The 25150-nt window shown below is 61.1% G+C and overlaps 1 protein-coding gene across 5 annotated transcripts in view; it reads right to left on the reverse strand.

The window, feature by feature from the left end:
- The window catches only part of PLCH2 (phospholipase C eta 2), a 63466-nt gene that overhangs the window by 4528 nt on the left and 33788 nt on the right, over positions 1-25150 (reverse strand). For 4 of the 5 annotated variants that reach the window (XM_072819978.1, XM_072819980.1, XM_072819981.1 and 1 more), the window contains 19 exons: positions 19648-19794; positions 17811-18054; positions 17511-17640; positions 12980-13150; positions 10830-10923; positions 10424-10627; positions 10075-10195; positions 8343-8514; positions 7856-7963; positions 6640-6798; positions 4179-4265; positions 3666-3748; positions 3163-3260; positions 2897-3079; positions 2408-2515; positions 1761-1885; positions 1597-1681; positions 1218-1364; positions 757-836 (listed from right to left, as the gene is read on the reverse strand). In XM_072819978.1, coding sequence (XP_072676079.1) covers positions 757-836; positions 1218-1364; positions 1597-1681; positions 1761-1885; positions 2408-2515; positions 2897-3079; positions 3163-3260; positions 3666-3748; positions 4179-4265; positions 6640-6798; positions 7856-7963; positions 8343-8514; positions 10075-10195; positions 10424-10627; positions 10830-10923; positions 12980-13150; positions 17511-17640; positions 17811-18054; positions 19648-19794 — 2546 coding nt within the window. The remainder of the gene's footprint in view (positions 1-756; positions 837-1217; positions 1365-1596; positions 1682-1760; positions 1886-2407; positions 2516-2896; positions 3080-3162; positions 3261-3665; positions 3749-4178; positions 4266-6639; positions 6799-7855; positions 7964-8342; positions 8515-10074; positions 10196-10423; positions 10628-10829; positions 10924-12979; positions 13151-17510; positions 17641-17810; positions 18055-19647; positions 19795-25150) is intronic. The other variant, XM_072819979.1, reaches the window with a different exon arrangement.

The raw sequence follows: 25150 nt of genomic DNA on the forward strand, positions 1-25150 counted from the left end.
AGGGACCCCAGAACCACATCACGATCCATGTCACATGAGCTGACAGTCTCCAAAATGCTACCGGATCACAGATGCTAATGGGGACGGCCTGAGCATGCAGGGAGGGGGGCGGGGGGGCTCCGCCGCCCCGGCGCTGGGGTACCTTCGAGCTCCTAACAGGACTGTCCTTCTAAAGGTAGACTTGGGACATAGGGAGCCCACTGCAAGACCAAAGAGACAGAGTGAAGGCCGTGAGACGCCGACAGCCGGGCGCGGAGCCCGCGGAGACAGGCAGACACAGGACAGACAGATGGCTTGACGAGGGGCGAGAGCCAAGTGGCCTGTGGCGCTGTGCCCAGCAGCACCTCATGGCCGGGGCGCTGGCAGGAGAGACACGGTGGGCACCAGGACCACACAGGGCCCCCACGCACACCTGATGGTGTGGAACACGCACTGGAGGAGGACCCCCTTCAAGGGCTGAGGGGGGCAGGCAGCAGAGCCAGGCGACCCCTTCCAGGGAGGGACGGAGCACCAGGGGCCCTGAGACACGGAAGGAACAAGGAGTCTGGGGAGAGGCGGGGGGGGGGGGGGGGGGGGCGGCGCGGGAGCGCCTGCAGCAGCCACGGGACACAGGGGTCAGGGGGCCCCCACCACCCACCCTGAGGATGGAGGAACAGCCCCCACAAGTTAACTGCAAGGCCCCAAACCCCAACAACATGGCTGGGGAGGGGCCGGGGGGTGCTAAGGCAGGTAGGTGGCCCCGCAGGTGGCACTCACCTTACCACTGATGTCACTGACGGCCACATGGACAAAGATGGAGGCCTCTTCCATCCCCTCTAGGTACACGTGCCGATAGCCTGAAACAGCCAGTCACGGCTCACCCTGCCCTACTCTGCTCAGGGGTCCTGAGGCCTGAGTACAACCCGTAAGCCCGGTGCTGGGGTCTTCTCCAGGAAGCCCGCCGGTATCACAGGCTCATCCTTGTCCGGGAGCCGCGCGAAGCTGCAGCCTGAGCGCCCTTCCCTGCCCCATCCACAAAGCGCCCTCCTCAACCCACCCATGGCAGGAGCCGACCCATGGGAGGAAGCTCAGCCCTGGTGCCCTCAGCTGACCTCTAGGGAACGCTGGCCTGTGGCGGGGGGAGGTGGGGGGCAGGGGACGTTGGTCTCTATGGGGGAACGTCGCCTAAGCAGGGGACATTGGTCTCTATTATGGGGGACACTGCCCCCACTGCCCACCTGGCATCATGCTGCTGAAGGCCAGTGTCCTCTGGCCAATGAAGTCACGCCCAATGGGGTCATGGTCCCAGACGAGGAAGCGCACCAGTGCGATCTCAGGCATGTGCACAGTGAACACCAGGGTCTCTTCCCACATGGGGTTGAATCCTAGAGGCCACCAGGAGGAGGTGTCACCTCCCACCCCAGGTCCAGCCTGGAGGCCACCTGCCCACACCCTCTTTAGTGCTTCCTCCTGGGCTGGCCATCCAGCAGAGGAAGCAACAGCTAGGGACGACCCAGGCTCTGACACGGGCTCCAGCCAGGGGGCAGCTGGCAGCGCCCCCCCTACCTCCACCGTGAGGCTGCGGCCAGAGAAGCCATGCGGGGCCCTGGGCCTCACCATTGTCATCCACCACACGCGTCTGCTCCCTGTTGCAATCCACGGGAAGCCCGATGACCTCCACCTCCACGAAGGGGTCGATGATCTGGGTGCAGAGGGCAGGGGTGGCACCGGGCCTGGCCAGCTGTTCCAGCCCCGCCCACCCACGCCAGGGCCCCTCCTACCTCGCCTCGGTCTCCCAGCATCGAGTCCCTTGGCTTGGGGAGCTGCTGCCCACTGATGATCCGAAGCACCAGCTGCTTCTTGAGCTGCCCGGGCAGGGGGTCCTCGGAGTTGGGGTTGAAGACACCTGGAGGGCCAGGGCGGGCTGCAGGCTGAGGGGGGCAGCACAGGCCCACTAGGAACACCAGGATGGGGGCGGGGTGGGGGGGCAGGGGGAAGGTAGGCAGGGCTCCAGCAGGGGGCACTGCTTGGGGGGGTGGTGCTGGCCACTCCTGTGACCACCCTGTGCCGGGTCCCAGCCCATCCTCTGGGGTGGGGCGCAGGTGCTGGGCTCCCCATAGCCCTCAGGAGGTGAGTGAAAGGTGGCAAAGGAAGCCAGAACCGGTGGGGGAGGGAGTCAGGTTAAAATGGGGAGAAATCTACTCGTGATTTAGGCGGTTTTCAGTGAGAAAAGGGAAGCTCGGGCGCCCGGGCCAGAGCCCCGTGTGGAGCCACCTCAAACATGTCCTCCTTGGGGACCCAGTTCACCCCCAGCCAGGCCCCGGGGGAGTGGGGCCCTCCAGCACACCCCGTCTTCCGGCGTCCTGGGGGGCCGTGTTCCCGGCTGCAGCTGCCCCCGCCCGCCCCACCCTGGGCCCCTGAGCCTCACCCTGGCACATGCACTGGGGCTTGAGCACATAGCCACAGTTCCCATTGGCACTGAACTTGGCGCGGTTCAGCTGCAGCATCCGCCCCTCTGACTGGTAGTTCAGGGCGACTATAAGGTAGGGCGGGAGGTGGCCTGGTCAGTGCCCGTCGCGTTCCCCAGCCCCCTGCTCGCCTGCTCCTGTGTCCGGCGCTCACCTACGTGAGCAGGGGCCCTGGGCTCACCTCTGTGCACGACCAGGACCACACATCCTGGCAGATGCCCCGGGAGCCCTGCACAGCCAACCCCGTCCACCCCTAGGAGCGCACGGGCAGAGGGGCCACAAGGTGGTATTTCCCACCTTGTCCTGGGGTCCCAAGGACTCAGTCCTGGTGCCAGCCCAGTGACGTCGGCCCGCCATGGCGGAGGCTCTCCGAAACCCCTGGCCTGGCACCAAGTCCAGCCGCCTGGCATTGCAGGGCCAGCCCCCTTCCTCGTCCCGGCCACACGCACCCATCTGGCAGCCTGCGTTCCAGAAGGGCTGCGGGTTGTAGTTGCTGGAGTCCACGCGGTAGGAGGAGGGGTAGATGCGGGAGAGCTGGTGCTGGTTGAAGCGCAGGTACTGTGCCGGCTTCTGCTGCAGGATCTGCTGGGCCCTGGTCTCACTGAAGGACGACACCTGCCAGCTGGACGCCACTGTAGTGCAGACGGGCGGCTTCAGAGGCGCGCCCGGGCCAGGGCCGGCCCTCTCAACACCCCCGGGGCCCTTGTCCCCTCACCCTCTGCCTCCACGTCGTGGGTGCCCACAGACTTGGTGTACTTCACCAGGTCCGAGAGGGCACGGGACAGCTTCATGGTCTTCTTCTGTCGGCTTGCCCTGCAGACAGGGTGGGCGACAGGGTCAGGACCCCAGGGTCGGTGCCCCTCCTGACTCAGGCCAGCCTGGGCACCACTGATTCATGTGGAATGTCCACCTAACGTCCACTACGCCCTGTGGTGCGGGGCCTGGGATGGGCCGTGGACACTGAGGAGTGACACGGGGAGGGGCAGGTGCTGGCGCTGAGTCCACCGAAGGATGCCTGTCCCACAACGGGCGTTCAGGGCAGGCTCAGGGGTATGTGCTGGCCAGTCTGGCCCTGCAACCTGGGGTCCACACCTCCCACCCCACCGTGCTGTCCCCGGGCCACTGCGGGCCTGTATATCCAAGTCCAGCCATTGCCGGGACAAGGACACTTCCCACCACTGCCATCTATTCGGGGTCCGGGCTGAGGCAGACACTGACCCTCGACTCTGACTGCCCTGGGAGTCAAGGTCCTCATCCCCCTCCTCCATGCTGGCCGCCTTCTTTAGCTTGCTGCTCTTCTTCTGAGTGGAAGGAGAGCAGAGTCAGGCCCTGTGGAGCCCCAGGTCAGTCAGGCCATCGTGTGGGCTGGAGGGCACAGGAAGCAGGCCTGCCATCCTGGGGTCCTGGTACCCAGGCTGCCTGGCTGGGCCTGCTGTCCTCTGCAGTGTGCAGGTCAGCCTGGGCCCCAAGGGACCCAGGGCATTGGCTGGGGAGGGCCTGGGGGGGCTGTCGAGGCACCAGCCCCATGCAGCCCTAACCAGGGCTCTGGACCCCAGGCCCGGTCAGATGATGTAGCTAAGAGTCCAAAGAGGGGATGGACTCTGGGAGGCAAGCCAGGGGCCCCAGGAGCTGGAGGGGACACCTGCTGGCCACCACATGGACAGCTGGGTGAGTGGGAAGAGGGAGCATGGGGCCTCCACAGGGTGCCCCTGCCTGGGAGCCCTGTCAGACCTTGCGCTTGGAGAAACCGCTCATGAGGATCCGGTTGTTCCGTCTGCTGACCCCGGCGTCCTCCCCGGACTCCACATCCTCCTCAGCCTGGGGCAGATGGGGGGACAGAGGTGACAGGTGGAGCCCAGCCTCCGTCCCAGGGGCTCCAGGCATCCTTCCCGGAAGAGGGGGACCTCGTGAGGCCCAGAGGAAGCAGGAGCTGCCCCAGGCCCACCTTGGGGGCTCAGTGGGGACCAGGGGTCTGAGAGGGGGCCTGCAGGCCCCACAAGCTCCTCGAGACCTCTTGTTTTAAACTCTTTAAGGCCTCAATTCTGAATGTTTTTCCCATGGAGGGTAAGCATGTGATAAACACTATTTGTATGTCTGGAATGTTCCCCAGCCACGCATGCTTACATGTGACCCTCACGAAGCTCCCTGTGGCTCCGGTGTCCTGCCCTGCTTCTTGTGGAGACAAATGTCTCCCCTAATGACACAGATGCGGGTCTGCACCCCCCAAAGCTGCCGACTGTCTCCTGTTCACCCCAAAACTACCACGAGCCTTCCCTGTGCCCACCCTGTCCACATGGCTCCATACGCACCCCCACCAACCAAACCCCAGCCTGGACCAACGACCCCTCTGGCGTGGACCCCGGTCACCTGGAAGAGGCAACCTAGAGCTCAAGCTGGCGATGGTCAGCTCTGCCCCAAGGACACAAGGGACAGTCCCCTAGGCCCTGGAGCTGTCCCCAAGGAGCCCACCATGATGCCTGCCCCCCTGGCCTGGCCACGGAGCACCACGGCTCACTCATCAGAAACGGAGCATGTGCCCCGAGATGCTGCCCCACGGCTGCCCCCCAAGCCTCCAGCCACTGCCCTACCCTCACCTCGCTGGCCCGGGGAGAAGCCAGGGCCCATGGGGAGTCAGGACAGGCAGTGCCCCAGCTCCCATCCCTGCCCTGAGTCTGCCGTGCTCGTGCCCTTCTAGTCAGTGGGTCGCACGGAAGGGTCGGTCCAGAGCCCAGGGCACAGATCCACACAGTGGAAGGGCTTAGCTCAATGATGCTCCATATCGCCCTTCGAAGTGTTTCTCCCCCTCCTCCTTGGGCCTGGCAGTGCCAGCCCATTTCCTTCCTCATTTGGTGACGGTTCACCGCCCACTGGTGCTGGAAGCCGCGCATGGTGCGTTTGGAGCCAGTTGAGGCCAATGCACTTCACGGCTCTGTAAACATTGCCTGAAACGCCTTGCACAAGCAACTCTAAATCTGAGCAGAACCCAGGAGAGACGCGTGTCAGCCCAGCATCCTGGAGAAGCAGCTGCAGCCTCAGCCAGAGTCTGCTGTCACTCACCCTTCTTCCCCACACCCCTGCACGCCTGAGCTTGGCAGGCTTACAGCACCGGCCTGAGCTCCAACCACCCTCAGCTCCAACCACCCTGCTCAGCCTGAGCCCATGAGCAGCAGGGGGCCCGCATTGGGCCACTCCTGTCCCCCAGACGCAGCCTGATGACCAGAGACAGCAGAGGGCCCGCCTCAGGCCACTCCTGACCCCTGGACGCAGCTGGTTGACCACAGAGAGCTTGGCAGCATGGGGGCCGCAGGACAGCAGGGGGAGGAGCATCCACGCCTTGGACAGGGCATAAGCTGCAGCACCAGACCAGGAAGGAAGGTCCAGTCCTGGCCACTCTGAATGTCGGGAGGGGGTGCTGGGTCCCTCAGGGAACCAGGCCCATCCTTGGCCAGCCTGGCGCCCACCAGAGTTGTGCCCAGCACTGCAGACCAGGACCCTTCCTTGTGCACCTGCTCCTTCCCCACCAGACTGCCACTCCTACTGCAGTCTGAGCCACTTGCCCTCTCCCGCACAGGGACTTGCCAGGGGTGGGGGGGCCACGGCCTCGGGCCCTCCAGCCAAGGGGACAGAGAGGCCTGTTGGGGCCATGTGCCGGGCCCCGCGGCCCAGACGCTGCCCCCTCTGCCTAGACCCCCTCGGAGAACTCCATGCCCTGCACCCCCCATTGCCCTCCTACCCACATCCCAGCAGAGCAGGGCCTAGTGCAGCTGGGAACAAGGTGGATTTCCCTGATGCCCTCTCCAGGCCCCATGCCTGCTGGTTTGGCCTGAGCTGCTATTGCCTCTCTTCTCCCTCCTCCTCCTCCTCCAGGAAGCCTTCCTTGACTCCCTGCTCCCTCATATGCAAAAAGTCACACAGACATAAGTTTCTCAGGTCCAGGCCACCATCCTGTGTGTCCCCAGGTTCCCAGGCACACGCCTGGATATCGCTTGGTCAAGGAAAGCAGGAACTTCACTGGGCATGCTGCCCACCTGCTCACCCCCCAGGACTGTGGGTGCTCTGTCCTCCCCACGGGACATATGGGGACGGGTTTGGGGGGGTGTGTATGCACACATGTGCTCAGGTGTGCACAGACCGCCTCCTCCAGGCCCTTTGCCCTGCCACAGGCTGACCTCATCAGCTGTAGGGCTCTCACCTTTTTGCCTTCTGCCTTGTACCCAAGCTTTCCAGACGGGGGCAGCGTGGACACAGTGAAGTCATTTGGGTCCTCGCAGTCCCGAATCTTTGACTCCTTCATCAGGGAATCCAGTTTCTTCTTGGCAATGTTTTCTACACGCTTCCGGTTGGTGGCAACCTGTCAAAGCCCACCGGCCAACCCTTGTCATCAGTCCCCAGGTCTGTGGTGGCCGCACACACCTGCTGGAGCTCGGGATCCCAGGCCCTGTCTTGGCTTCTCACACCTGGCCCTGGCCGCATGCTCACTCCTACATGTTACCCTCACGCCACCCTACTCCAGGGCTGCATGGCAGACATGACTTGCCCCCCAGGGCCACAGACAGTGACCAGCAGGCCCTGAACCAAGGCCTCTCTGGTTTTAATGCCTGCATCCTTTAGCTGCACAATGCTGCCCACAGAAACTCAGGAGAACTTGAGGGAAGACGTCAGAGGGTTCATTGGCCTAAGCAGCTAGGGATCTGGGATCCCACCACTGGCTACCAGATACCTCAAGGAGGCGAGCAGGGGCAGGGACAGACAGCCTGGCTGGCCAGTACCAGAGTCTGGGCAGTGTAGCCTCCCCGGCCTGGAGCAGCCCCCATCATAGCCTTGACAAACCTGGACTCCTCCAGGGCAGGGCCTGGGCCATGGGCTTCTGGGGGCTCCAGTGCCCAGCTTGGAATCATACAAGGTAGATATCAGACAACATGGGCTTACTGTCACCTGGGGCCAGAGAAATATGCAGGCACATCCAAAGCAGAAAGAATTCTGCTGCCTCAGGGCTTTCTAAAAACAATTAGCTGAAGTGGCTGGGAATGCTCCTACACAATTATTTTCCCATCCGATGGGCCCTCAGGGAGAAATAATACCTTCCCACCTCACAGCAACTGCTTAGAACTATGCCCAGAGGAGAGAAGAGGCTAATTACAGAGTCCCCCCAGCCCCGCTCCCTTTATCACTCCTCAGCCTCCCTGTGTGACCTCCAACCCCAGCCCCTCTGGGTGAAGAGGTGGAAGCCCAGCAGCTAGGAGCTCAGGGGCTGTGTCTTGTGTGAAAGGGCAGGCAGGGGAGGGCCCCCACTGGCTGAGCACATACCCAGCTGTCTGTGCAAAGCACCATCACATCAGTATGACATGCCTCTCTCAGCCACCTGCAGCTCCCCCCTTCCCAAAAAGGGCCTTCCAGCCCCTGCTCACATCCCCATTGAGAAGTTTGCAGTCCTCGTCAATCTCATCTGCACTGTCTTCGTCAGACACCTCGCCCTCTTCAGCATCCTCACTGATGTTGGCAGGAAGCTTCTTGCCCTGGTGGGGAGACAGTGGACCGTGGGAGTGGTCCTGCAGGAAGTACTGGGAGGCCAGTACCCATGCAAGAAGCAGCAAAGGGAAGGAGCATTTCTCAAGCTTGCTTGTGAACCTCAGGCCACGGGGTAGAGGCCAACCTGGCACTTCCTTGCTGCAGCAGCATGGGAGGGAAATGCTTCAGTGTGCACTTGGAGGTCCCCAGATTGAGTGGCCACCATGGAGGAAGACTGAAGCCAAGTCAGGGGTAGGGCCTACCCTGACTCAAATCTGTCAGAGATGGTATGTAGCCCCATACTGTCTAGAGCAGGGCAACTGCCCCTCACCTGACCACAGATCAGAGGTCAGAGTCCCCACAGGATGCTGGCAGGCAGGGACTCACCTTCACCAGAATCTTTCCCTTGAGCATCTGTGGAGAAGGAAGCAAGGTGGCATCGTCACTGCTTACTGATGACACGTCCAGCTTATCTCCAAGAATATCAGTTAGATACTGGGCCATCTTCTTCTGTTGGATGACACTGCAGTGGTTCTCAATGGACAGGATCACTGGGTACCTGTGGCCCCAAGGCGGAAGGGGCAGAGAGAAGCCAGGGGAGGGATAGGGCCCACCTGTGTGAGACCTTAAGTCACCTGCACCAGTGAATAAAAAGATATCTTCACCAGCAGCCAGGTTAGATGGAATCGCCAGCCACTCTGGGAGGGGGCCCATCAATGGCTTTGAAAAGCAACTGAGTGGGTGGGAAATGAGCTAAGAAATTTTAGGGACACGTAAGGAAGGCATGCAGTTCATATCCCAATAGGAAAAAACAAAGGCAATTAGAAACTCCAGGAAAACAAAAGGAAACATTCAAGAAAGTCAGCAAGTCATGGTTTAAAAAAGATGGGTACTAAACTGAGGTGAAACATGGAGCAATGAATAGACTGAGAAAGATAATCTCATTGACCTAGATACTGGAGACATGGTCCTGTGAATGGCTCTGGGGTCCCAACATTGGCCCCATAAGAAAAGAAACATAAGCCAGGCATATACCATCTGGTAGAACATTGTTATTACCTGCATAGTGCAAAATGGGGAGTATAACATAGGGATTTTCATTCTACGCTCTTCAATTATTTGATTTATTTTTTTTAACCATGTGCACATTTTACTTGGATTTTTGCCAAAGGGCAACATGATCCTTTCAGAAAACATAGGTGACCCAGACCTAGAGGGCATGAATCAGAGCAAGAGATGGACAAGTCCTGTGATGTGGAGATAACAAACAGGACTTGGGGTGAAGGTTAGTCATCTCCCCATTTCTAAGGCAAGGGACTGAAGCCTGAAGTCCAAGGCCCTAGGGAAGAACCTTATACCTGCAAAGATTATGCTGGCACACATAAGATACAAGCCCTGTCCTGAGACTCTAGCAGGTTCCTGGGTCCCCTGCAGCTACAAGACAGGTACCTGTCTCAGCATCCCTGCCCTGAAATGCCTCTCTCACCTGAAATTCTAGGGCCCAGGCTGCCACTCCTCACTCCCACTGCCTTCTGAAAGCCCAAGACAGAACTCGGGCAAGCTCCTTCAGGAGGGGCCCCTCTATTTCTATTTTCTAAATCAATCTTGCTTCTCCTTCCCTCCATCATTAAATTAGCTCTTTCCTTGTCTGTGAACCTTGTTTAGCCAAGAGTTGAAGGTGTGGGGAGGCAGTCTTCTATTTCCAGAAACTAAATTGGGTTTTGTTCAGCAATGTCTGTAGCTACAGCTGAGTGACAGCAAATTGTGTTTGGACACGGAGTAACTTCTGGGGGTAATTAGTGCCAGAGCCACCACTGCTTCAGGCAGCTAACACCAGAGGTTGCCGAGTGTTTGTGGACAGGAGCTGCTTGCACAGGTACCCCACTCAGCCACAGCTCATCTGCTGTCAGCACCTGCACCCACTTCTTTCCTCTCCCCAGAGCTGTGGCTCCACTCCCTTCCCTGACCCTCAGCTTCAACAACAGACCCCAAAACCAGCCCCTTGGCCTCTGCAAACTGCTCCCAAGAAAGGATGTGGGGGAAGGGCAGGAAGAGCCATTTGAACCCCTCCTCCACCATCCCCCTTCAGTCTCCCCCCTCCCCAGTCCCAGCCACTCACTCATTCTTGACAAAAGCATATTTGTTGATGGTTTCAATGACATCTCTGAAGAGGATCTTGGAGGTCAGAGTATAGCCATGGTGCACAATGGGCTCCCCGTCAGGCCCATCCCAGCAGTCCACTGTGGGCAGAGTAGACCTCAGTCAGCTCCAGGAACCTGATTGCCCACGCCCAGAGTTCATGGACTTGCCCAGCAGTTACCACCAGGAGGGGCCTCTCACGGCTTCTGCTTGGGAAGGAGGGCAGACACCCTGCTCAGAGACCCCACAGGGGTGGGGCCAGTCCACGGTCCAGGCCCGGGACCCTGGGGGCTGAGGGGATGTGGAGTCCTAGAGGCCTGACCACGCACCCTCCACGCAACGGCAGCCGGCCTGCAGGACCCAGGCGTACATGTCTACCCGAGACTGGGACATGAGCTGGTCACCCACGAGGTAGGTGTTGTGGGATGAGGTGATGAAGTAGTGGCTTAGCGGCCGTGTCATGTCCTGGTGCACGCCATGGTGCTCTGGGTTAAAGATGTCGCCGGCGGGACTCCGAGTATAGTTGGTGAAGCCTGTGTGAGGAGCACAAGTTGGCGCTTAGCCCCTGCACAATGGTCACACCACAAGGCTCATCTCAGCACCACCCATCCCCACACCATGTGGAACAGGAAGCTACCCACTCAGGCCACCAGTCCAGGGCCACAAGTTACCCACCAGCACCTCCCCCACATCGGCCTGCCAGGACAGCTGAACCGCAGAGACGCCCCTACTCACCATCAATGCCCAGCACCCCCTTACTCTTGTTTTCTGGGCAGGGCTCAAACTGCTCGATGATGTCCCGGCAGCTCTCAAGGGTCACACCCGCCATCTAGGCCAGAGCAGGGGCTTAAGCCCAGGCTAGCCTGTCACTGGCCTGGGCTAGACTCAGGCAGGACCCCCTCCTCCACCACCACCACTGCCTCCCACCCTGCCTCTGATTGTCACACCAAGACTAACCAGAGTGGGGTGGGGAGGGGGGAGGCTCAGGCCCCTGCAGTGTGCTTCCCTGATCAGGTGGCCCACTGGCTACCCCCAGTGTCACAAGACTTGGGCCTCAGTGGCCAGAGGACTACTGATAGATCACACGGCTCTGGAAGAGCTGTCTCCGACTGAGGATCCTTGAATCTGGGGAGGGTCTTTGGTCTCATCAGCTGGGCCACCCCACATCCCCACTGTGTCAGGGGTCTCAAGAGCTATGAACCAGGGCAGTCCTGTGTGTGAAAAGGTGCAGGAAAACTGGGACCCAGTCCCACCTTGGAGGAAACCCGGGGGCACAGGGAGCCTCCTCTCCCTGGCCCCTCTGCTGCCTATCCACAGCTATCACAGGAAGGCGCACAATAGAGCTGAGCCCCGGTGGCCCTTCACATCAATGACCCCACACATAAGAGGCTGGGTAATCTCCCAGGGCCCTGGGGGCAGCCCAGTCCAGGAGCCCCCAGTTCCCAGAAGCAGGCCCACCAGCAGGGCTTCCAGGAAGTCCCGAGGAATGCAGGGGGAGAGGTAACTGTGAGGGGAGGCAAGGGAGACAAATAGGGTCAGAGCTCAGAGCAGTTGTGGACCGCGGGAGGTCCAGAGTCCAGGGGGCTGTTCAGGGCCCAAACCACCCACCTGGTGGACAGTGTTAGCCCCAGACATAGGGAGAGTTCTAGAAAGCTTAGGGCAGAGGGCAGGGAATAAAGAGCCACTCACAGTGGCTGGGCTGGGGGTGAGTCTCCCTGGACATCAAGATTCAACGAGGCTGCTGTCAGCCTCTCCCACCTGGATAAGACCCCAGGGCTCCTGCCAGCGGAACTGCCACAAGGACAGAACCCCAGCAGTGAGTGGTCAGGAGGGACTCTGGGAGAACAGCCCCAGGGGCAGCCCTCTGTCATGCCCTGGGCTTAGGGCAGCCTCATCGTGGAGCGGAGTGGGGCAGGGTGCCAACCCGGGACAGTAGTGGTGGGAGATCCTGGGCAACTGCTGCGTAGACTGGCCTGGGTCTCTCGGCTGCACCTGCTGTTCCAGCCGCCCAGCCCTTGGCCCGGCCCAGTGGCCGCTTCCTGTGGCCCCTAACCTCCAAGCTGACTGCCGCTCCCACTTTCTGCCCAAAACTAGGTCCCTAAGGGTTCCAGGAAGTTATAAGTCTGGAAGCTGGTCCTTGTGGTTGCTCCCACCAGCCCTAAGGGTGGGAGCCATATGCTGTCTGAGCCCCACCACAGCAGTGCTCTTTCCTTGGGGGACTCTGGCCTTCCCCTCTCCCACTACAGATTTCCAGCCTCCTGCCCACCACAGAAGGTAACACCCAGGCCCTGCCTCGTCCGAGGTTGAGGAGTCCACATCCCTGAGCCTCTGGACACTGGGCCCCCAGTCAAGAGGACAGTGTCCAGGGAGCACTCGACCTCTTACAATGGACAGGAAGGCCTAGAATCAAGAGAAATGGGTGGGCATGCCCCTCGGACACCCAGAGGCCTCTGCTGGACAAATGAGTGAGTGGCGGTGGCAATGGGCCTGGAGCTCAGGGGGTACAAGCTAGCCAGACCCATGGCTGGAACAGGTGGGAAGGCTGGGACATGGAACCCCAGTTCTATGAGGCACTCCACGCTAAAGGTGCTGCAGTCAAGTGCAGGCTCCCTTCAGGAAGCTCGGGGTGTCTGTGGTCAGGGCTGAACTGCTCAGAGGCCCACAGAGGAGGCCCCTTAGGGCCTCCATGGGACACCCCTGAAATATGCTGGCATGGCCCAGGATGGGAACCAATGCAGGTCCACTAAGTGAAAGGGTTTAGGGACCCTGAATGCCGGCTGTAGACCATCCTTCCACACTGAAGGGTTCTCGGCCACACTGAACTGGTTTAAGTGCCCTGGGAGCCACATAGGCTGGGACTCGGCTCCTGCTGCCCATGCCCTCACCTTCTGCTCCACCTCCAGGAAGCGCTGGAGGTCAGTGGCGTTCAGGTGGTCCTTGTGGTCACTGTAGGTCAGCATGAGCAGGTAGAGGTCCCGGCGGGTGGACATCATCTTATAGAAGGCACAGAACTCCTCAAAGCCCAGTGTGCCCTGGTGGTCATCTGTATCTGCTTCCTGCAAGCCAAAGCCTCTGTGTCCCCCGATGTCCCACCCTGATAGCCCCCTGGGCCCCTGGCTGCAGTGAATTCACTGGGCTCCCCCTCTGACTCTCCTACCAAGAAGCCACAAAGTGACTCTTTAACTGAGAGCTGACCCCCCTCCCCTAAAAATTAACTTACACTTAAAACTGGCACAGTCACCCGACTCTGAGAACCAACACCCCACATTGGAGTCAAAACCCCCACTTTGGGGTCAATGCTCCATCTGGGAATCAACACCCCACTCTGGGAACAATACCTAATACTGAGAGACAACACCCCACCTGGGAGCCAACACCTTGCCCTGGTGTCAATAGCCCACCTAGGAGCCAACACTTCACTCTTGGAGCCAACCCTCTAACCTGGAGTGAACATTCCACATTGGAGCCAACACCTTACTCTAGAGTCAACACCCTACACTGGAGCCAAGGCTCTTTCAACCAAAACCCCATCCTGGAGCCAATATCCCACCTAGGGGCCAATACACCATCCTGGAGCCTACAACCCAAGCTAGAGCCTACAACCCATGCCGGTGCCAATACCCCATCCTGGAACCAACACTTCACTCAAGAGCCAACACCCCACATTGGAGCCAACACCCCACACTGAGAGCTAATACTCAATCCTGGAGCCAAGACCCTGCACTGAAGCCAACACTCTACTCAGGGAGCCAACAATCCATAAGGAGTCAATACCCCACCCTACTCTAGGGTCAACACTCCACCCTGAAAGCCAACACCTCACTTTGGAGCCAACACCTTACTCTAGAGTCAACATCCTACCCTGGAGCCAACACTCCATTCTGGAGTCAATACCCCACATTGGAGCCAACACCTTACTCTAGAGTTAACATCCTACTCTGGAGACAACACCCTACCCTGGAGCCAATACTTAACCCTGAGAGCTAATACCTCACCCTAGAGCCAACACCCCATTCTGGAGTCAACACCCCACATTGGACCCAACACCTTACTATAGAGTCAACATCCTACCCTGGAGCCAACACCTTACCCTGAGAGCCAACACTCCACTCTGGGAGCCAACACTCCATCCTGGAGTCAACACCCCACATTGGAGCTAACACCTTACTCTGGAATCAACACCCTACACTGGAGCCAAGACCCTTTCAGCCAATACTCTGCCCTGGAGACAATACCTCACCTAGGGGCCAACAACCCACTCTGGAGCCTACAACCCACCCTGGTGCCAATACCCCACCCTGGAGCCAGCACCTCACCTGAGAGCCAACACTCCATCCTGGAACCAACACCCCACACTGTAGCTAACACCTTACTCTGGAGCCAACACCCCATCCTGGAGCCAATACTTTAAAATCAACATCCTACGTTGGGCCAACACCCCACTTTGGAGCCAACACCTCACTCAAGAGTCAACACCCCACCTTGGGGATCAACACCCCACCCTGGAGCCAACATTCCACCCTGAGAGCCAACACTTCATTCTGGAGTCAACACCACACATTGGAGCCAACACCCTATACTGGGAGCTAACACCCCACCCTGGAGTTAATGCCCACCCTGGGTTGTGGCCTGTAATTATAATTGGTTGCCCATTGTTAAAAAGAAAAGCACAAGGCCCCAAGGTGTACAGGAGTGCCCTGGCTTCAGTCCCCACAACAGAGAGAGGACCTGGCCACTGTCTTTCTCTTGCAGACAGGGCAGCTCCCACAACACCTGCAGGAAACCCAGGGGCAAACCCTCTGGGACCCCAGTGAGACCAGAAACCCCTTCATGAACACACTCACTCAGGGAGCATCTACTGAAGTGTCAGACCCTGGGAACACTGAACACCAAGGCCAGGGACGGACCCAGAGGACTAGACACAGCAACTGCAGGCCTGGCTGCCCAGAAGAGCCTGAGGTGCCCTGTGGCCATGGCGGTCCCTGGGAATGGGTAGGAAAGTCCCCATAGAAGGTGCAGCTCCAGACCTGCCTGGAGGTTGACTATACGGCAGGAAGGGACATCAGGTCAGCACCACAGACAGCAATATGCCCAGCTGTGAGTGCCATCTGGAGTCTTTTCCTCACGTGATGACACAATCTGGGGTGATGGGGGTGGGCACTAGGTCCCTGAGGCCCTTTCTGGACCATCATCATCAGCAGGGAACCAGGGTACCACAGCCACCTGCACGTCCCTGTGTCCAGTGAGAGCACTGCTCTTGGGAAGGCTGATCTCTAACATCTGCCCTTAGCTTGACACTGAGGTGAGCACCTAGCAGGGCCCGAGAGCCTCACTCTAGGACCCCAGCATCCTCGCCAAGGCTGGAGCAGGATCAGAGCCCAGAGCCCCGTGTGCTGGGACCCAGAAGACACCAAAGACCACATGTGTCTGGAGCTCGGTTTGAGGGCAGCCCTGGGTCTGAGAGCCAGCAGGCCAGGCCAGGCCAGGGCACATGCTGCAGGTCAAAGGGCACCCTGGGGACAGAGCCAGGCTGTCAGTGCTCCCAGGGTGTGGCTGGAGCTGGGCAGAGATGCCCATTGTGTTGAGTGTCTGGCTTACAGGGTGATTTGGCCTCCCACCCAGTTCAGTGCTGGGTGGCACAGCCAGGAGTCCAGGATGGGGTGGCTGCTGGCTTTCTGTCCAGCTGCCAGCCCTCAGGGTGAGTAAGAACACTTTATGGGGATGAGACCTTCAGGAGACCCAAAAAGACAGACCTAGCCCCTCAGCCCCAGAAGTGCTTCCTGAAGGAATCCCTCAGCCACTCTTCCTGCAGACAGCAACCGCGGGAGGTGAGGGCGCGCTCAGGCAGGAGCCACCGAGCTGGGCCAGGCCTCGGAGCCAGCACAGGGTGTTGGAGGCCACGCGGGGCCTAGACTGCACTCTGCTCTTATCTCAGACTTGATGAAACTCTGTTCAAGGCAGCCTTTACCCACCACACAGACTCTCCTTTGATCAGGCACTTCCGATGGAAACAGTATTGAGATTTCTCGACGACCAAATTGATGCTAACGAGCAAAGCTGCCCTGCCTGGCTGGAGGTCAGCCCTCCTTCCCTGGGTTCCAGAGCCCTGCGGAGGGTGGCTGTGGAGAGGGCCGGGGAGGCCTGTGCTCTCAGGGACTCCCACGGACATGGCTGCTTGGTTCTGAGCTGCCCTGGGTCTGGGCTCCGCAGGGCCCTTCCTACCCTGCTGCTTACTTCCCTTGAGCCTAGACCCCACCCCATTGGCAGGACCCAGGCTGCAGCCATCTCCTCCCTATTCTGAGTTTCCTCAAGGGCATCAGGTCAGAGCCCAGACTCAGCCAAGTCGGTGGCTGGTCAGAGGGCTCTGTGGGGAGCCCCTGTGCTGAGTGCACCTAGGCCCAGTGTCCCTATAGGAGGAGCAGGTGGGCATGGGCTCCCCAGAGCTCCCAGTGTGGGTGCGTCTTCAAGCCAGGACTTTACACTTGACCTTCAGGCCCTGGGAGACTGTGTGCACTTGTACCCCATTCGGGGTGCCCCTGCCTAGGCCAGGTTGGTTGAGTCCTAACCCAGCCTATTGCCTGGCCCCCAACAGCCTCACCATTCTGGAAGAGCCTCTCACCCTGGAGCTGCCCCTAGAGGTAGGGTCGGCAGGGTACATGGGGGGGCAGGGGGCTGCTGATCTGCAGGCCTGAGGTCCAGCTCCTCACTGACCAGGCAGGCTCTATCTTCTTGGGGGCCCTCAGGAGGGGCCCTGGGAGCCACCTCGAGTCCTTGGCCAGCAGCCTGAGGGTGTCCCACTGGCCCCTTCATTCATGCCCAGACCCATGTGTTCTGAGCTACAGGTTCCCCTCTCTCCAGCTGAGTGCCACCACCTGTCTATCATGAGAGCACATGTGAAGCCACCAGTGGCTATGCCTGGTGGAGCAGTCGGTTGTGTGTGTGCCTATGTTCGTGTGTGTGGGGGGGGGGAGGCGGGAGAGTGGAGAGAGGGAGGGAGAGGGAGGGAGAGGGAGGGAGAGGGAGGGAGGGAAGGAGGGAAGGAGGGAGAGGGAGGGAGAAGCATTTTTCCAGGCTGCAGCCTAGGAACTGGGTTTGCTTGCCCATCAACCCCACAAAGCACAACCCACCGATGCCACCTTTTCTCCCCACTGCAGCAGCAGGAGTTCTGGAAAGACAGAAACTAATTACAGACAATAAAGCCTCCCTGTCAGCTGACAGATGTGCGTTTGTAACTTCTAACACCAGGCCGGTTGGCAACTGGGAAGACTGCCTAGGGCGGGGAACCAGAGACATGGCCTGTGAGATGGGCCAGTGTGCCACCTTTGGTGGCTTCCTTCAGTGACCACTGACTGCAGGCCCTGCCCGACTTCCTGCAGCTCCCACACACCTGCAGCCCCCGGCCTTGCCTCGCCTCACCTTGAACATCTGCTTCACCCTCTGCCGGGGCAGGTTCACGTTCAGCTTATGCAGCAGCTGCAGGACCTCACCGATGCTCAGGCTGCCGTCCCCGTTCTTGTCGGCCTCGTCAAATGTCTGCTTCAGCCACTTTAGGGCCGAGTTAGGGACCAACATGGGTCCAGCCGTGCCCCGCCCCCTGCCCAGGACACCAGCCCAAGCATCCTTCCCCAAATGTGTGGCCCTGACAGGGGCAGGATGACCCCACAGGGAGGGAGACACAGTGTGTCCCTGAGGTCTGTCCCCCAAGACCAAGGATATTGGTCCCTAGTGCGCTGGCGGCGGGCCAGGCTGTCCTCATCGCGGATGCCTGCCATGAGGTAGCGCAGGCCGGTGACCCAGGTGCGCGCCTCGTCCCCGCTGGGTGAGACCAGGTCCAGCGACTCTCGGTGGCTGCCATGGTAGATGCTGAAGCAGCAGTTGGGGTCAAAAATGCCATCGGGGTAGCGCTGGAAGATCTCCGACTGCCGACCCTCGCTCACCTCCTGGATGGAGTCGATGGAAACTGCGGGGGGTGGGGGAGCACCTGTCACAGCCGCCCCCGGGCCCCACGCCACAGCAGCTCAGCACACAGGGACTCGGGAGGCGAGGCTGGTGGTCTGCTGGGGCTGGGGAGGAGCTTGACGGCCGGGGAGGGCTGGGGACAGGGCCCTCAGGCAGGAGAAAGAGAAAGTACAAACGTGCTCAGGCTGGTGGGTCAGCCCTCCCTGCTCTGCTCTGACCCTGAGGTCTGCTCCCCACTTCCCTGGGGGTGTCTTTACACACCCTTCCAGAGGGGGGCGGCCTCCCCCTACTTAGTGATTCCAGCTGTGGCCTGTGCACTAAGCAGCCAGGCTGCAGGGTGACAAGGCCCAGACAAGCCTATGGGCCTCCCAACTCTGAGGCTGGGCTGACCCTGGGCTGCCTCCCTAGGAAGCTCTGGCACCAGCAAGAGGGGGCAGCGGGAGCAGCAGGATCCTGCTCTAGCAGGGCTTTCATTACTGGACGCAGCACCCCGTGCTCCACAGACCCTCCTACAAATCTGAATGACGCCAAGGAGCTGAGCTCAGAAAGGTGTTCATAGGGGCTGGTCCGTACAAGTGGTGGGGGCTCCTCCCAGCCCAGCAGCCCCCTTGCCCTAAGCCAGCACCCTGAGCTCCATCCCCACCACTGCCCCTCTAGCCGGCCTCATGCCTCCTGCCTCCTGCAGGGCAGCCCTTCTGGGGATCCTCCCTTCTCACCCTCTGTCCTCTGCTCTCACCCGTGAGCGCTCAGCATGCAGAGCCCACTTCCCTGGAATCTGGGCCTCCAGACTAGGAGGCGTGACCATCAGGAACAGCTGCCCCCATCTCCTCCCTCATGGAGACTCAGCTCTGAACAGCACCCTGGGCCCACCCACCGGCCCTGCCCTGTCGGCTGCTCCCCTCCGGGGGCTTCTGTGACCCTATCTGACCCCAGTGCTTGTCAGGACGTGAGGTTGCCCTGTTGTGAGGAGGGACTGCCCAGCTCCCAGGATGCCCAGTGCAGGGAACAGTGCCGGGCAGAAGGAGGAACTCCAACTGAGCTCAGCAGTGTCACCTCCCTGGGCCCAGGGGGCAGTGCCAGCCGTCTCCTCCAGGATGCCCTCCACGGGCCTCTGCAGCAAGGCCCTCTCCTAGGCCTCTGGCAGCAATAGTGCCCTTGGCAACTGCTGGGCTGAGGCCCTGCCCTGGCAGCCCTGGGTCTCTCCTGGTCCATTCCTACCCCTCAGCCTGGTCCCCACCATGCCCTGCTCAGAGACCAACCTCTCCCTTCCTGCACAAATCCTTTGGCTCAGGACTCCTCCCGGCCCCAGGCCGCCTTGCCCTTGGTGTGACCGGCTGGTGTGTGTCTCTCTCTGTTTCTGGAAGGTCTTGTTCCCCAGCCAGACTGAAGTTCCTTTTACCCCTCAGCCCCACCCAGATCCAGGAACACAACCAGGGCACTGAAGGGCATGGGGCCCCTACCCCATCCCACCTGGCATCCAGAGGTCACCTCAAAACCCCAAGGCCACTGGACCCACGTGCCAGGCCCAGGGCTCAGGATGCTGCTCCCCCTGAGATGCCCCCCCAGTCGTTCCCCCCAGGGCTGCCCCGCTCACTCTTGGCCTTCTCATTCTTGCGTGAGGGCCGCCAGCGGATGCAGGAGCGATGCTCGTCCAGGAAGTAGAAGCGGACCAGGCCCTTGGAGCTGCCACGGAGCTTCACCATCTGTGTCCCCGCCTGCATGGCACTCATGCATCCCTCCACTGGATGTCCACGGACGCAGCAGGCAGACAGATGACAGACACAGAGATAGACAGGAGTGGCATGAGGGCTGGGCCAGCCCCACCGCCTACCAACCACGTGCTGCCGAGGCGTGGAGACCATCCACCGCACCCCCCGCCAGCCCATGGGGGTTAGGAGCCCAGCTCTTGGGCCTGGCCAGGATGTGGCCAGCCTCTCCTGGGTTGGGGGAGGTCCCGGGTCGGGCCCAGCTCCTCCACAGCTTTGCTTTCCTTTCCTCCAGCTACCTGCCCACCCACCCTCTGTTGGCCCCACTGACCGCCATGACCCACCCCCAAAGTCTATGACACATGAGGGGCTGTGGTGGCTGAGCCACTCGCAGGGGCTTCTGTGCATTGAGACCCTGAGCTGGGCATAGACAGCAGCCAGCGGCCACAGGCTCTCCTGAGAGCCTGAGCCCCCTTCCCGTGGTGTCCAGGAAAGCCAACCTCCTCCTCCTCCTCTGTGCAGTAAGGGGAGCATAGCACTCGTCCACCCCTGGGGGGAGGCCCTGTGAGGCCAAGGCTTGCAGCAGGTGCAGAAGCAGACTTCAGCTCCAGAACGCAAACCCCTCCCTGGCGTTCCTTCCCTCTCTTCCCACTCCTCTGTCCACTGGGCCTCCTGCCTGCAGCCTACATGTCTGCCAGGTCCTGGGGTCAGGGGGCACCCAGCAGGCCGGCAGCCTCCTGGCACTAGAGAGGCACCCCACCCTCACACCTACTTACAGAGAGCCCAGGATGCAGACAGTGCCATCTGCTGAAGCGCCAAGTCACTAAACCCCACAAGACCCACCCAGCGAGGGACCCTCGGGAGCCGCTGTGCAGGCACATGCCAGCCCGAAGAGACTGGCCAGTGAGGAAGCCCATCCCTGACCCTGACAGGGAGGCTGGCTCCACAGGGCATGCTTAAAGTGGGCTGCTGGTATGCGGGGGTAGGGGTGGCGAGGCAGGACGTGGGGCCAGGGGTGCCCCGGAGGCCCAGAGCATGTGCCAGGCCCCATCGTTCAGCTGGAGTGGAGAGCCCGTGGGGCCACACAGCCCCACATGGGGCCGTCCATGGGCCAGCCCTGCCAACACAAACATGACGTTCTCATCACCTGCCAGAGGCTCAACCCCCCACCCCACCCCCACCCCCCCGCCACAGCCACTTCTCACACTCGTCAGGGGCATTCTGCTCACCTCTGAGGTCTGTCGTGTCCTGCACCCACACTTACTGCCCCCCAGAGTGCCAGGAACCCCCTCACCAAAAGCTTTCAAGCCACCTGAGTGCCCAGCCGGGCTCCTGCCCCCAGCCCTTGCCTGACCCAACCCCCCCACCCCTACCCTCCCCACGGCCTGTCTGGTGTTTAGCCTCCAGGCCTGGGGGTCAGTGGGGGTGGAGCAAGGAGCGGCCAGAGGCAGACTGGGTGTGCTGCTGGAGTCCCGTGACCCCCAGATGCAGAGCCAAGCAGCAGGAGGTCACGGTTTCGTTGGGAGGAGGTAGGCCTCTCTCCCCCAGAAGCAGCCCCCACCTTCTGGCCCCCAGGCGAGGGCCTTCAGAGGAGAGTAGGCCTGTCCTGGCCCCTCCCGGCCGCCTTACCTAGTGGGCTGAGATGCCACCACGGCCGGGACATAGCCACACTCGCTCCGACCCAGAGGAGGGCCTCCACCAGGCAGGCCACTGTTGCCCTGGTCTGGCTGGGGGTAGATGGCCGGGGGACAGACATGCTAGGACGCTGGCCAGGGGTGGCTCCCAGAGCCAGAGGGGCCAGTATCCCCCAGCCTGGCTCAGCAGCCACTTAGGCAACGGCAAGTGGCACAGGGGCTCCACGGGCCCCTCTCTGCCGCCGCTTTTTCCTCCTGCTAGAGGCACCTCCGGCATGGCCCAGCTCTCACCTGCTGTCTCTTGTGGCCCCCAGGCCAGCCTGCCCACCCACCAGGGCCACGAAGGGATCCCCAAAGAGGCAGCGTCCCTGAGTCCAAGGGCAGGGGAGCTGCAGTGCCTCTGCTCACCCCGCCCATCCTCTACCCAATCCCCTGTGCTAATCCAAGCCTGGGTCCTGCCCAGCTGGCCAGAGGATTTAGGCCAAGGGAATTCCCAGCTGGGGACCAAGAGGGCACTGGGCAGGAAGCAGTGTCGATGAGGGCACAAGCCACCAGCCCCCACATCCTAGCAATGACAGCCCAGACAGAGAGGTAGCCACTCCAGGGACTCAGGAACACTGCTGTAAGGACTAGGGTGACAGTCCTCCCACCACCCTCCCCATGCTGGACTCACAGGCTGCTGGCCCTCTCCATCCTGGCCAGAGCTCCAGCAGAAGCCCCTGCTCCTAACCCCACATCTCTTGTACTTGCCAGGGCTCTGAGGGGGTTCTTGCAGTCCCAGGGTTGGGGGGCAGGAGCGGCAGCTTCTGGGAGCTGACCAGGCAGCAGAACCCCACCCCAGTCACAACAACCTGCTAAGGTGAGGACCCCAGGGCCCCTCTGCCACAGGCCCGTGAGCCCCTAGCCCACCCTGGGGCCCCTGCCCCGTCCTCACTGGGCTGTGCTGAGACAGGAACCATCACCCCTCTGTCCCCAGCACAGATAGAAGCCAGGCCCAGAGCTCCAGAGCTGGTCACAGGAGGTGACCAGGGCCCCACCTGGTCAGATCCAACATAATCGACTCAAAGTCAAATGCCAGAACCCAATTAAAAGCCTTTGCCAGAGTGGCACTGACTCGGTCCCTTGCAGGAGGAGCGTTGTATGGAATTGGACTAGGAAGCTCTCAGCCTCTGGAATGGGAGAGGCTGTGGGTCCTGGGAGCCCTGACAGCCTTGGCGTGATGAGGGAGTGGGGAGAGTCAGAGCCGGACAGGGGGACCGGAAACCGGCAGGGAGCATCAAGACACGGGTCCGAGGGTGGTCCCCACCTCCCCACCTGCTTGTCCTGGATCACTGCCCCCCATCAGCTGTCCCTCCCCGACGCTGGGCCATTCCCTCCTGCCTCAAAGGCCTATAGCTCCTCAAATCCAGCTCACACCTGATCACACCTGCTCCTCTTTCCTCCCCCAGAGCTGGCTCCACTGGGGGGGGTGCATGTTCTCACCTCCCATCCCCTCAAAAGCTCTCCCAGCCAGCCACACCCTGCCATCCTCAGGTCATGCCCTTGGGCTCTCAGCCACTAGCTGATCAACGGTCTCCTGCCATCAGCCAGGGGGGCTTGGGGGCCCCATCTGCCTGGGTAGGGGCTGCAGCTGGGGGCACAGGTTGAGTGGGCCCAGCTCCTGCACCCCAGACTCCCTGAGTCTTCCTCAGCCAACCCAGGGCATGGTCCTCTGCTGCTCAAGTGGAGGAAGGTCCAGTCAAGCCAGCTTGATGCATGACTCTGCCAGTGAAGCCCCTGTGCTGCCCGGAAGCAGAGGGTGACCCCACCCTACCTCGGATACTCCATGAGGCAGGTGGACACAGAACTGTGGCCCCTATGCAAGGTGGGGGTGCTCGAGGGCTGTAGGACACCATGGGGGAGCTCCTGGTTCCGGGGGCACCCATGTTGCCCCACAGTGCAGGCTGTGCCTCAGGTGACTGCTAAGATAAGCTTAAACCCAAGGCAGGCCCCGAACCCCAATGGTTCAGTCCCCCAAGCCAGGAGGCAAGGCTCCTCCTTCCCCATCCTCCCCCACAGGGGCTGAGTCCCAGCCCTCAAAGGGAGGGGGCAGCAGCTAGAGGGCAGGGGGCATCTATGATCTAGCAGCTCTCCAAAAGCACCAGGCGGGCCCCCCAACCCCCATGTCCACATGTGCTCATGTCCACATGAGCCAGCCCCCACATGCTCCCTCAGGGTTACAGAGGGATCGGGCCCCAGGACCTGAGAAACCCCCTCTCCAGAGGAACAGGAGCCCAGCCCACCCCCACCTGGGACACCACCTCACCTGGCCTGGTTTCCACCCTGCCTGCCCCTAGAGCACCAGCTGCTCTGGTGCCGGGGGGAAGCTGACATCCCAGTACCCCGACTCCATCTGTAGTGCTCACCCTAGGTCAGTCCCCAGCAGCCAGGCCCCAGTGCCAGCAGACGTGGCCTCCGGGCCCTCGAGCCAGGGTTCACCTGACCAACAGGCCCACGAGGCGGCCGAGTCAGCTGGGGGCCAGCTGGGGGCCAGCTGGGGGCCGAAGGGCTCCGTGGGGGACAGGGATCCCCTCAGCCGTGCCCTGCACACACCTCTACTGGTTCTGTCCTGTGACCTGAGATCTTCCTTCAAGGATCTTTGAGGCTGCTTTGCGGATGCCTGATGAGACAAGTTCCCAAACCCCCAGGGACCTTGGGCAAGACCACCCTGTCCTGTCCCACTCTGTTCCTATGCTGTCTGGGACTGGCCCACATCAGACACTCAAATGTGGGTGAGCACAGGCTGGGATCTCCGTGCCAAGGCCACCAAGCCAGCCCCAGGAGCTGATGGGAGCCAGCCCCTGGGATGCCATCATCACTGACCATCCTGGCCTCAAGGGTGAGGTCATCACCAGCAGTGCCAGTGCCCCCAGCTGCATTCCCAGAGGGGCCCGGAGCCAGGATGTGCCCAGCACAGACAGGAACAGGCAGGGCCACTCCCTACACAGATGCCCCAGAGGACAGGTGCCCATGGCCTTCCTCAGCTTGGCCCCGCCTCAGGGCTGAACCGCTGACCTGGATGGCCTGTCCTGTACAGTGGCCGAGAAGCAGAGTCTGAGTGCAGCCCTTGCCTGTCTCTGTGCCTCAGTCTCCCCCTCACTCTCTTCTTCCTCTAGGGGCTACTGCTGTCCAAGGGGGAAGTATCCTTGCCAACAGGACGCTGGGAGGCACCGGCTCCTGCTTCTACAACGGACACTGACCCTGTCCTCACATGAGCAGTCGCAAGAGGCCAGAGCAGGTCAGCAGCTCCGCCTTTTCCCTAGGGAGGCTAGAAAATCAATTTACTCTTCCCACAAAACCCACAAATGACGCCCAAAGGCTTCCCCGTGTGAGCACACACCGCAGGCAGACTCTGGAAGTCCTGCGCCCCACTTCCACAAGGGGTGTGCGGGGCCCAGGCCCTGCCTCACTTGTCCCTTCACTGAGCACAGGCAAACAGGGCTGGGGCATGGGGAGCAGACCCCCCAAAACAGCCCGGGCCAGGCTCTCCCCTCCCCAGCAATTGTCTGCCTTCTTGAAGGATCTTTAAGCAAGCTCTTCCTCTGTCCACTCTACTCAAAGGGGCAGCAACAGCAGGACACAGGGAGCCCAAGACTCCTCCAGCTCCGACCCCCAGCTTGAGCCCAGCAACCTCTATGGGGTCTTCAGCCCCACCCCCACCCCGCTCCCCCACTCCCCCTCGGTGGCCCTGAGCTACACCTGCCCTCTCCTGGGGCCA

This window comes from Canis lupus, chromosome 3 (assembly GCF_048164855.1).
Source record: "Canis lupus baileyi chromosome 3, mCanLup2.hap1, whole genome shotgun sequence".
NCBI lineage: Eukaryota > Metazoa > Chordata > Mammalia > Carnivora > Canidae > Canis > Canis lupus.